Genomic DNA, 13,604 nt, shown 5'->3' with positions numbered 1-13,604 from the left:
TCAAGGTTACACGGCCAGTTATTTCTGGGTGTGGTGCTAAGTATCTGAACCCGGATTCGATCCCCAGGTCATCCCGACACTGGAGCAGGTGCTCTTACTTGCTGTGCTCCCTGGCCACCCCCCAGCCTGTGTTTTCTACATAGGTATAACTGGTATTCAAACATGATTTTTTTTCTCATGTTATCAAAGCCATTCCAGTGTGAGAGTGATAGACTACAATAGTGTTTTTTTTTTCCTTCCTAAACAGGTGCAGTTCTTTGAATTGCACATGCTGGATAGAAATTCTTTATCCAGTTATCAAATCTTTAAATCTCAGGTTGTTGTAGTTGGAGATACAAATCAAAAAATGCTTTTTATCCAGTGAACTCATTAATTGACTTTATTTCTGAAATCCCTTAAAATTTTCCCATTTTATTCTTTTTGAATGATACTTTAAAAATTTAAACTTAATCTCTGTTTGGTTTACCTGGTTCAAAAATAAGATTTTAAATAAGGTATCTTAAGGATCATCTTATAATTTATATTTTTATTGATCGTCTCAATAGATTGTATAATCAACCTGAAAATAATTGGTAACACATTTTTTTTCTTTCTATTTCAGCCCAAAATATTAGTCAGGTTTCCACTTTCAATGAGTTCAGCTCTTTTCCTACCCCAGGTGATCCAAGTTGTTAAATCAACAAATTGACTTAATCTCTGCTTTCTGTTACCAGGATTGTTTTAGAAGTTCCTCCTGGCAGGCATTTTTAACTTGTACTGTTTGACATTACTTACAATTTATCTCCACTTTATTTCCTAAGGGATATTTCAACATATTCATTCTCTCTCTCTCTCTCTCTCTCTCTCTCTCTCTCTCTCTCTCTCTCTCTCTCTCTCTCTCCCCTTTCTCTCTCTCTTTCTCTCCCTTCCCCCTTCCCCCTCCTTCTTCCTCCCTCTCTTTCTTCCTCCTATAGCTCCATATTGCAGTTTGACCCAGACCCTGAAGAATGGAGGGATTGTGAATAGGACCAGAGGACCAGTTGGAAGTCGGGTACATTATTTTTGTAAGCCTGGACATAGAATGATTGGTCACAGTAATGCAACTTGCAGACGCAACCCAAATGGCATGTATCAATGGGATTCTCTCACTCCACTCTGCCAGGGTAAGACATTTTTCCTTCTTTACTCCTATCTTATACTTAATATTTCTTCCAAATAATTTTTTATTGTCTCAATAACACCTTTAGAGTCAAATAAACAGTGGCCAAAGATTCAATTGAATAAAAATTGATAAATGTAACAACATAATTTATTTAGCACCTAATGTGTTTTGGGGACCAAAAATAAGAATGAAATAGTCCCTGCCTTTAGGGATTTTACAATCTATTGGCAGATACAACAGTAAATAGATAAGTGCATACAAGATAATTGAGGAAAATTTACACTAACATTTGAGGTGGGATAAAGAAAGGCTTTGTGGATGAGGTCTTACCTGGTTTGACTTTGATGGAAGCTAAAGATTTTGTCATAAAAAAGAAGGTGGAACACATTTCATACTTGGAAGGCATCTTATACAAAGACATGGGAGTAAGAGATGAAATGCCAAAGTTGGTAAAAATCAATTTTTTTCAGTCTGGCTACAATGTAGAGTAAAGAAGAATGATATAAAATAAATTTGAAAAAGTAAGCTGGAGGCAGATTGAGAAGGACTTCAAATGCCACACCAAGAAATTTGTATTTTGTTCTAGAAGCATTAGAGAACCATTGGAGATTATTGAATGGAGGAATGACATGGTGAGACCTGTGTTTGAGAACAGTTATTTTGGCTGTATGGAAAATATATTAGAGATCAGAAAGAGAAGAACAAAAGAAGCCAGTTAGGAAAGTAGTAGAGAGGTGATGAAGGTGATAGGGTAGTATGTGAGTGGAGAGAAGGTGATAAAAGGGAGCAATAGTATAGAGGTAGAGGTTTTATGGCAACTTATAAGGTAAGGGACGTAAGAAAGAATGAAGAGTCAAGGATGACAACAAGATTGAAATCCTGAGTAGATGGACAATTGTACTCTCAATGGAAATAAGGAAATAGAGAAGTTTGGAAGATCAGCAGATTTAGGGAGGGAAGATGACTTTCATTAAGGATTGGGATCAAAGTTAGGTGATTTATAATACTGCTTTAGAAAGATTATTGAGAAATATGTCCACTGAGTGCATGGAAAATTCCTCTGAGCACACAAAACTTGCTCTTATTCATGGTATTTGTTTTTTTTTTTTTTTATATAGCCTGAATGCAGAACAAAATTGAATCGTTCTTTTGATGTTGAATGGATTTGTTATATTATTTGTTTACAAAGTGTACTTAAAAATAAATTTTTACAGTGAGTTCAAGCTTAAAACTATTTTGACAGCTAGAATAATATACATAGTTCAATTGAACAAAATCTTTCTTTAGTGTATTTTTTAGTCCTTCCAAACTAGTTCCAAGGTATTTAATTAATAATCTCAACTTCTTTGAAATAATTTCATTTAGTCCAATAAATTATTCCCTAATATAAGCATCTCTATTCATCATATAAATGAAAATTAAGTTCTCAAATAAGATATTTTTTATGGTTAGTTAAGATGATTGTTTCATGGATTTTGCAAACTTTGCTTTTCACAGTGTGTGCTCTGTATATTTATCCATTTTATATTCATTGTGTGGATTAAAATTCTTGAATCTTAGAGAATTAGCTATTTAAACTGTTGCCTTTGGAATATATTCTAGTTTTTTCTTTTCTCTTCTTTTTTAATTATATGCTAAATACTGTGATATTACTCTAGTAGATGTACTTTATCCACTGTTTATGACAAGATAGAGTTAAAGAGATCTCTTGCTTTCTTGTTGGGGGAGATAGGTGGCATAGTAGGTATAACTAGGTGGCAAAGTAGATAGACTGCTGGGTCTGGAGTCAGGAAGATCCACACACATTGGAATACAGCCCCAGACACTTACTAGCTGTTTCCCTGGGTAAGTCACTTATTCTCTATTTCCCTCAATTTCCTCAATGTGAAGTAGGGATAGTAGCACCATCTATTTCACAGGATTATTGTACGGATCAAATGAAATAATATTAGTAAAGAGTTTAGCACAGTGTATGGCAAATAATAGGTACTATATAAGGCTTATTCCATTCCCCCCTCCCACCAACCGCGCCACTACCCCACTCCAGTCTTCAAAAAATAAAGTTTAAAAAAATAAGAACATCTTTATAATTCCTTTAGTGTTATGTGAGCTTTTGTTATATTTGATAAATAATTCTTGTTTATCTGCCTATGTTTTCTCTCAATTGTTTTGTAATACTAACCTTATTGATGACTTTATTGTGATAGATAGATAGATAGATAGATAGATAGATAGATAGATAGATAGATCGATAGATAGATCGATAGATAGATAGATAGATAGAGGCAGTGTGGCAGAGTCATTAAATTACTAGCCTTAGAGTCAGGAAAATCTAGGTTTAAATCCAGCCATGACACAGAGTAGAAGGGAGAATTTAGGAAAATCACTTAATCTTTTAGTAGCTCTTAAGCAACTTTCAAAGAAAATCTAAAGGTTTTCTAGAATGTGCCAATCTGCGTTGATTAAGGATATTTCCTTATTATGAGTTTCCTATAACAACAAAATCATAGGTCTAGTTTCATTCATCTATTCCATCTCATTCAATCCTATCCCATGCCAATATGTGTGTATGTATGTATATGTATACATATATACAAACTTTATATAGATATTATATACTACATATACATACTATATAGAGAGATACAAGCAGAAACAGAGAGACAGATTGGGGAGGAGAAAAGGGGAAAGATAGAGACAGGGAGGAAGAGATGAAGGGAGGAGGAATGACAAAAGGGAGGGGGGTAGAGGGAGAGGGAGGTTTGGAGAACCCTTTTGTTGTTTGTATTATGATAGAAGGTCAATTTTATTTTGTGGATAGATGATGAAATGCACAGAGGTTTTGTTGAGCTTTCATAGAAAGTTGCTAGCAATTTAAGAAGTATTAACTTTCATCATCTCAATAAGGCAGTACGTTATAGTAAAAGAAGTCTTTAATTGGAAGTCAGAGGACCTGGTCTATTTCCTAGTTCTCTAATTTTTCAGATTTGTCATCCCTTTTCTTCTTTTTAACATCCCTTTCCTCATTTGAAAAATGAGCACCTTACTACTTGTCTACCATATCTCACATAGAATCATTGGTCTAAAACTGAAAAAGACCTCAAAAGTGATCTAGCCCACAACACAGCTTTCATTTTATAGAAGAAGAAATGGAAGCCAGTTGATAAAATGAGGCAAGTTTGGAATCCAGGTCTTCTGACTCAAGAGCTACTACTTTTCCCAATACTTCACATAATTAATGTTACTGTTGGGATCAAATTGGATGCTTTAACTGAAAAGATTTATAAACATAAAATTATTGTATACAGTTATATGATAAGATAAATATGAATACATGGTTATCTAATAAACAAATTATAAATATTATAGGTAATATACACACATATAAACATATAGAGAAACAGACAGAAAGACACATGTAAACACAGTTCAGTATAATTTTAACATTTATATTTGTGGGAGGCTTTTATTCTCCACTTCAGTAATTTTTTTAGTCATGTCTGAGTCTTTTGCCCCTATTTAAGAATTTCTTGGCAAGGATACTTAAGGGATTTGAATTTCCTTTGTTGTGAAGAGAATAAGAGCAAGACTGAGACCTGGGTTTCATATAAATTTAGGTGTGGATTTATTGATCAAGCGTGGACTACCTGGAGTATGCATTCAAATCAGGCAGTCCCGAATGAGGGACCATACAATGCTTATAAAGGCAAAAACCACAACTGGGGAGGGGAACTGGCATAAGCAATGACATACAGAAGCCACACCATTGGTTGGCTCTATAGCTCAGGGCTAATTTTAGAATCATGGTGCAAGGGTACAAGGGCACTACCTTCCTTGTGACAGGGGTCCCTCCTAGAACAGGGTGGAGGGCACAGGGGGAGTGGAATTTCACAGAACAGGCTGGGGTCATGGAATAGGCCAGGGTCATGTTCTGGGTGAAGGGTGTGGGGGACCCTGCTTGGCCAGCGTTCTGGGTGGGGACGTCTCTTGGTCAGCACGCCAGAACAAGGTGGTCTCTTACATGAGATAGACTTGTCCCATGATCTCTATATAGACTTGCACCATGACTCTTATACAAAATGCTGCTTCAAGGCTTACTGATTTAGGGAAGTACTAACTTAGGGAAAGATAAGGGGTGGGGAGACTATGCCTTGGGTAATTAGATTTTAGCCAGGACTGTTCCTCAAGCTGTAACAAGCAGTTATGGGGTTTAGGATAGAGACAAAGACAAATATAAAGGGGCTTAATGGTGGGCTCCAAATCAGGTGGCATGTGATTTGGGTTAGGGTACAGCATCTTCTCTAGCTCATTTTACAAACTGAGACCAACAGGGTTAAATCACTTGCCCTGAGTCACATAGCTAGTAAGTGTCTAAGGCCAGATTAGAACTCAGGAAGATGAATCTCCCTGACTTTAGGCCTGGCCTTCTATCCACTGTGTCACCTAGCTTCTCCTTATTCTTCTATATATAATATGTATAATGTGTATGAGTATATATATTTATATAACTATAATTAAAATGTAAATATTAAAAATAATTCAGAATAAACCAAGCTTTTCTGGAGAGGTTTTTTTTTCCTTTTATTTCTTTTTTTCCATGGTTTCTCCCCATGTGTTTTTTTAAATTAAATTTTATGTTTGTTTTTGGTTTACATTATTCATTTTCACAAGATTTTGAGTTACAAATTTTCTCCCCATCTTTCCCCTACCCACCACCCCAAAACAGTGATCTCACTGTATACACCTTCCCCCAATCTACTTTCAGGTTAAAGCAAGAGTGATTACCCCTCAGACTGTTCACTTGGTCCCCCTACAGTCTGTAGACCAGGAGCTGAAGCTGTCACATGGCAGCAGCTGTCCCGCAGCCCTCAGCAGCTACTTGCCCTGGGGACAAAAGCCAACACACTCCCACCTACTGGGTCCCAAAGTCCATACTGCACTGACCTCTCACTTTGTCCTTAGCATCTATGTGTTGATAATTCCACATCACCACAGTTGCTGGTGATCTGGAGTCCCTCTAGCCGGCAGCTGGTCAGGCCCACCATGGGACTAAAACCTTGGCATGGGGATGGGCTCATCTCCCAGAGTGCTGTACCGGGCAATTCCTGCCAGCCTGCTAGGCTGTCCTCAGCAGGAGGTTAGCTTCTCTGTGTCGTTTTGTGGGTTCTGTAGCTCCAAAATTTGTTCAGAGTCCCTTTTTACATGGAATCGGGGGGTTGGTGAGAGCTGGAGTTGCACGGAGGTTCAGTTTCTACTCCGCCATCTTGACTCTGCCCCTCGTTACTCTATTTTTCAAGGTGTTATTTTATTCAGTGAGATTGTTGAGTCTCTTTTCATGATTTTCTTGCGTCATTCTTATTTCTCTTCTCCATTTTTCCTCCACTTCTCTTATTTAGTTTTCAAAATCCTTCTTAAGTTCTTCTATGGCCTGTAACCAGTTCATATTTCTCTTGGAAGCTTTTGGTGCTGGAGTTCTGACTTCATTGTCTTCATGCCATTCCATGTTTTGATCCTTTTTGTCCCCAAAAATGGAATCCAAAGTCAGATTGCTCTGCTTGCTTTGCTTCCTTTGCTTGTTCATGTTCATTCTGTTACTTGACTTTTGAGCTTTTTGCTACAGTAGAACTATGCTTCTAGAGAGGAGAGCTTTGTTCCGAATCTCTGGGGTTTTCACAGTTGCTGGATCTATTCGTTGGCTTCCCTCTCAGAAGCCTCCACATGCTCTGGCACCTGATCACATACACCAGGACTTCCACTCAAGACAGTGATCCAGATCCTATCAGGTTAAAGCAAGAGTGATTACCCCTCAGAATGGTCTCTTGGTCCCTCTATGATCTGCAGGCCAGGAGCTCTGATGCAGCCACATGGTGGCTTCTATATGGCCGCCGCTTCTCTGCCGCTTCTCCCTCCAGGGGGCAGAGGCTGGACTACACTCTCAGTTCCCCTGTTCCCAAAGTCCACACTGACCTTTTACTTTGTCTTTGGTGTTTATGGGTTGATCATTCTGGAAACTGCCATAGCTGCTGGTGATCCACTCTCCCGAAGTTCTTCTAGCTGCAGCTGGTCAGAGCAACCCTGAAGCTAAAACCGCAGTCTCACTTGGGGCTGGGCTCTGCTCCCAACATGCTGAGATGAACCCTTCCTGTAGCCTGTTGGGCTGCCTTCAGCAGGAGATTTGTTTCTCTCTGTCACTTGTGGGGTTCTGTAACTCTAAAGTTTGTTTAGAGTCATATTTTATAGGCATTTGTGGTGGTTATGGGGGGACCTCAGTAAGTTTTCCTGCTTCTATGCCACCATCTTGGCTCCCTCCCATTTCTCCCCATTTCTTTATTCCACTTGTGTCTTATAAAATAATTTTTTTTCCCAATTAACAAGCATTTATTTTTTTCTCCATTCCATCTCTCCTTGTGTATCAGCAATGCCATATTCACAATGCCTATAGAGATTACAAATATGCTGATATAATTATCCATTACAAAATACGTCATGTTTGCCATATGAGGAAATAAACTAGAAAATTTATTAAGATACCAAAAGACTGAGTCCCAAAACCAGAAAGTGAAAGCCATCAGAGTAGTTATGATATTGGCACAGGTAGATAAAGTAGAAAGCACCCACATTTTCAAGCCTTTAAAACAGAACAGGCTACCTCAGGCAAAGGTCCTCCTCTCCCCACTCACAGCAACCACCCAGCGTCCTGGAAGCACGCTCCCAGCAGCTCCGGCCCCTGGCAGTCCTCAGCAGGAGTCCTTAGCAGAAAGTCCTTAGCAGTCCTAACTCAAAAAGGGCTTCGCGCTGCCACTGCCTCTGCTGCTGCCGCCGTCACCACCACCGCCAGCCAACGCAGGAACGCTAGCTTGGCTTCCGCTTCCTCTTGCTCCGCCCCTTCCTGCTACATCAGCAAGTCCAACGGGGCATGGAAGATCTTTAAATCCCATAACCCTTACATTCGGCCCCAAGATCTTTCATGTCCCTTACTTGACAAAAATACAGTAGGAATAACTGGTGTCAACAAAATTTCACAACAATATAACAAGAATAGCACACAATAAACACAGAAAACCATATTTTAGGGTGGCGCTTGAGCACAAGCTCCCCATCATTCCCCCCACCCCGAACAAATGGGGCCCCAAAATCTTGTGGTAAGGGGTGAAGATCTCTTCTTCTATGGCTACTTGCTGCTGAAATCGGATGTAGAGCTGTCCCTGTCCTAAGGAGTCCCATTTGAGAGGTCAGTTCTTAATATGCTTGATGCCAGGTCCAAGGGTGACACATCACAGTTGCAGACAGGGGGTGACATCCAGCTTAAGCTATCAGGCATCTACAGATGGAGGGTACCAAGCCTGTGGAAACAAATCTAACAAACAAGGTGAACAAACAAAAAATCAAGAAAAAGCAAAGAGACAATAACCAGACTATCGTAGCCTCACTCACGGTAGAATAAATGAGTTAAGGGTACAATTTTGTAATCATCTTCTCCAGAATAAACAATAGTTACAGTGTTATCCCTCCCATATGCTATAATCTCTGCAGCCTTTGGAAGATCATCTGGTTTCCGTTTTACCCATACTTTAGCTCCTGATTTTATTCTATCAGTAGAACCAAATCCTTCAGTTCCTGTGACAGTTATTTTGGAAGGAGGGTCAGTTTTTACAAGTGGCATTGTTTTACAAGGAACAATAATCACTTGAACTATCCTATCATTCTTGTGAATCTGTATGGGCCTTTCACTTAAATTCTGGAATGTTACAACAATTTCTCCTTGATGATTAGAATCTATTACTCCAGCCAATACATGTATTCCTTGAGCTGCTAATCCTGATTTGGGTAAAATCTGTCCAAAGTGATTTTTAGGGATTCTTATGCATATCCCAGTGGAGATTTTTCTTATTTCTTTTCTATCCAACCAAAAGTCCTCTAAACAATGTAAATCATACCCCATTGAACCAGGTGGTCCTGGGTACGGTGCTGGGACATCTGGCCTCAAGGTCCAATACTCAATAATTGGGATCTTGTGTGTTTGTTGTTTTCTAATTTGCAGATTGGGGGTCATCATTCTGGCTAGAGGTGTACTTCCTCCCAATGGTCTATTATTCAAATTACGCAAAGCCACGAACAAATTATCCTTCCAATGTTGATATGAATTATTGGAACTTAACTTCCTCAATTGTCCTTTCAGTAATCCATTCATTCTTTCAATCAACCCAGATGCTTCTGGATAATATGGAATATGATATATCCATTCTATATTGTTTAGTATACAATACTTCTTCATTTCATTGCCTTTGAAATGTGACCCGTTGTCACTTTGAATCTGCATTGGGGTTCCATAATATAGGCTTATGAGATCTAGAGTTTTACAAGTGTTTTTCTGGGTTGCATTCTTATAAGGACAAGCTACTAGTACACCTGAATAGGTATCAACACAAGTACATATAAATCTGCATCCTTTATCCAATGGTAGTGGACCAATATAATCTATTTGCCAGATTTGGGCTGGGACTTTTCCTCTTGCTATCTCTCCAGTTACTACCCGAGGAACAGTTCGCTCCTTTTCCAATTGACATATATGACAGTCTTCTGCTATCTGTTTTAACAGTGAATGAGAGATACTAATACCTCGATCTTGTGCCCAATGGTGTGTGGCCTGGACCCCCAAATGGCCTGCTGTTTGGTGGACCCATTTTGCTAATACCGGATCATCAGTTGTTGTCAAAGTAGGGACAATATGTTCAGTAGCAATCTTTGCCAGTCGATCAGCATGAGCATTGTACTCACGTTCTGGTGTGGTGGGGGCCACGTGAGCATCTACATGAAAAACTGACAAGTCAGTGACCAAAGACATGTTCCAGATATCTTCCCATAATTCTTTGCCCCAGACTTGTTTCCCATGAATTTCCCAATTTTCATTTTTCCACATGGGCATCCATGTAGCTAACCCATTAGCTACCGCCCATGAATCAGTGAATATATGACACTGTCCTCCTTGTTCTATTTTGATGGCTTGATATACTGCCATAAGTTCAGCATATTGGCTGCTTGCACCTATCCCAGTACTTTCCAAAGTCCTTCTAGTACATGGGTTATAGGCCACTGCTTTCCAATGTCTTTTTTGCCCCAAATATTTTGCTGTCCCATCAGTAAACCATGCATGTCTCTTTTGTTCCTCAGTTAATACATCATATCCCTCATTCCACTTTACAGTGGACTTTACCAACTGTTGCTTTGGCTCAGGGGGTGTGTCATTCCTCTCAATTTCTATGTTTGGTACAGATTCATGTAGAGCAGAGACTCCGCTTTTGCCTGTTTTCGCTCTATTTTGAATATACCACTTCCATTTGATTATACTAGCCTCTTGGGCGTGTCCAATTCTGTGAGAAGCTGGGGTACTCATTACCCAGGTCATAATTGGGATTCCAGGTCTTAATATCACTTCATGGCCCAGAGTCAGTTGTTCAGTCTCCACCAAAGCCCAATATGCAGCTAACAACTGCTTTTCAAAAGGTGTATACTGGACTCCAGATGAAGGGAGTTTCCTACACCAAAATCCCAAAGGTACATTTCGGCTTTGTTGTTTTTGCCATAAGCTCCAGTTTGCATAATCATCTTGTACAGTCACTTGCAATTCCACTGGACCATTTTGCATGGGCCACAAATCTAGGGCCAATTGTATGGCAGCCTTGGCTTCTTCAAAAGCTTTACTCTGCTCAAGTCCCCAATCGAATTCATATTTCTTCCGTGTGACTCTATATAAAGGTTTTAAAATCTGTCCCAAATGTGGAATGTGGTGCCTCCAGTATCCAAACAATCCTATGAACTTTTGGGCCTCTTTCTTATTGGTAGGGGTAGGAAAATCCTGAATCTTTTGTCGGGCTTGAGGAAGAATCTCCCTTAGCCCCTTGTTCCATTGTATACCCAAAAATTTCACATTTTGAGCTGGTCCTTGAACCTTTGCAGGGTTAATTTCCCACCCTTTACTTTTCATATGCTCAATTAGAAGGGTCAAACTTCTTTCCACTACTTTCGCATCTTTTCCCTGTATCATGATATCATCAATGTAGTGGGTAAGCTGTACACCAGGTAGCTTTAATTCATCCAACTGTTCAGCCACAATCCTGTGACAAATAGTGGGGCTATGTATGTACCCTTGTGGCAAGCGGGTGAAAGTATATTGTCTACCCTGCCAAGTGAAAGCGAAGTGGTCCCATTGTTTAGGGTCTATTGGGATGGTGAAGAAGGCATTTGCCAAGTCAATAACTGCATACCAAGTCCCATCATATTTCTGGATCCTTTCTATTAAGGTGATGGTATCTGGAACAGCAGCATACAAAGAAGGAGTCACCTTATTCAACTGTCTATAATCCACAGTCATTCTCCATGTCCCATCTGATTTTCTTACTGGCCAGACAGGATTATTCCATCTTGTGGTTGTAGGGACCAACACTCCTGCTTCAACATATTCCTTTATAGTAGTGGTAATTTCATCTTGCCCACCTGGCACACTATACTGTTTTAAAGTAATTACTTCAGAAGGTTCAGGTAAAGTGATTGGGTCCATTTTTAGTTTTCCCACTAAAACTGTATTAATTCCTATCTTCCTCACAGCAAATTGGTATCTCCCTTCAGGTAAATTCAGTGTCATGCCTCTCAATACATCTATCCCAATGATGTATTCAGGAATGGGTACAACAACCACAGTATATTCTTTCTTAGGTAACTGCCCAATTTTCATTGTTATTTTAACCTGTCTGGCTGATATTTCAGCGCCTCCTAGACCCGTGATGGTAATAGGAGTTCCATGTTTAAACTTATCAGGGTTTCCATAGATAAGTGTGGCCTCAGCCCCAGTATCAATCAGTGCCCTAGTCACAGTAGTTGATCCATTCTTCCAATATATTGTTAAACCAATATGGGGTCTGCAATCTCTTCTGCATATTTCTTTTATCTGGGCTGGGGCTTGGCCTATCTCCTATTCCCCCTGAAGGTGGGGCAAACTTGGATACAAAGATTCAGATTCAGAAATACCTGCAGGGGTGGTTCCTGCTTCCCTGTTCATTCTAATGCTAAGTACCTTTTCTTGGTACAGCTTATGCAGCTCTTCAGTTGGAATACCATCTATTCTTCTGAAGTCCACCCCAGCTCTTAATAGAGCAGTAAACAGTTCCGTTCTTGTTGGTCTATTTTGTCTCTGAATCCTCTGACTGTTTACTCTTCTCTCTCGAGGCAATTTGTCTTTTTCCCATTCCCCTAAATCGCTTAATTGTGAAATCTTATCCAGTACCTCTGAAAGAGGGTGCCCTATTTCTCCAATTAACAGAGTCAGAATTAGGTGCTTATATGCAGGAGGAGCTGTCTTCACTATGATATTTCTATGAGGAACTCCTAGGGGGGTATCATAATATGCATTTGCATCTCCAATCAGGATAGCAGTTTTCATTACCTCCTCCTTTAGTTTTCTCATACAGTCTCTAAGTGAGTACCAGGGTCTGTCTCCCCTAGGCCACATAGATTCAGTTGGATATTGCTTTTTGCAACCTTCTGCAGCTAAAGCTAGAAGATTCGTTTTATTATTTCCTCCTTGCATATGGTGATCCCTAAAAGCCTGGTGTACAAAAGGATTCTGACTGATACTTATGAATTTTAAACAGTCCTCACTGTCCAGTGTTATTCCTCCGGCGCCTTCATCAGTGATTCTTACTATCCAAGACACTAAAGACTCCCCCATTCTTTGGGTAAATCTATTCAATATATCAGTGATCTCCTGTTGAGTGAAATCCTCAATTATCTCCCTGGACTCTGTTTTGCCTCGGTGGCTCTCCTGTCTTCTTCTTCGTATGGGGAGAGCTTCTACATTAGAAGACTCCTCATCTAACCTTGCTCCATTCTCCTCACACACATTCTCCTGGAAGCTGTCAGGGCAACTCTGCCCAGCCTGTACAAAAGCTGCATGCACATTCGTTCTGCTAGTTTTTTGCTTCCTTTTAGCTACATGAACAGTAGCTTGCTCCTGGACTGGAGTCCCTCCAGTTTGCTCTTCTGAGTGCTGTGACACAGAAGAATCCTCAGGCAAACCAGCTGACTCCCTAGCCATCTGAGCTCTTTCCTTCAGCAGCTTATCCCTACTTTTACACATAAGGCGATAACTTGTTAGCAGCACCCAGCCTCTCCTGCACACTCCTGCCAGTTCTTTGCCTGGTTCTATGGGTATTGCTTTCAAACATCTTTCCAAATCTCCAGGTTCTCCCTCTTTTGGCCTTGGTTCCCAGTTTTCACAGGGCCCTGTGCTTTTAGCCCATTCTCTGGCTAGAGAGGAATAAGGCAAATCCTCCCATCCTGGAATAGCCATTTCTCCCTCTAAAGCCCCACTGCTTCCAAATAGAGGCCTGACATTTTGTGATCCCATCCTGGTCGCCAAATGTATCAGCAATGCCATATTCACAATGCCTATAGAGATTACAAATAT

At 40.0% G+C, this 13,604-nt stretch overlaps 1 protein-coding gene across 1 annotated transcript in view; it reads left to right on the top strand.

The window, feature by feature from the left end:
• CSMD1 (CUB and Sushi multiple domains 1) overlaps nt 1–13,604 on the top strand; it is a 2,654,573-nt gene that overhangs the window by 2,398,044 nt on the left and 242,925 nt on the right. Inside the window, exon 49 of the mRNA XM_069065406.1 lies at nt 954–1,142. Coding sequence (XP_068921507.1) covers nt 954–1,142 — 189 coding nt within the window. The remainder of the gene's footprint in view (nt 1–953; nt 1,143–13,604) is intronic.

The sequence above is a fragment of the Petaurus breviceps genome, unplaced genomic scaffold (assembly GCF_028583685.1).
Source record: "Petaurus breviceps papuanus isolate PSGF00001 unplaced genomic scaffold, PetGlider_PUasm1.0 90686, whole genome shotgun sequence".
Lineage (NCBI taxonomy): Eukaryota > Metazoa > Chordata > Mammalia > Diprotodontia > Petauridae > Petaurus > Petaurus breviceps.
This window is presented reverse-complemented; position numbering and strand designations above follow the sequence as displayed.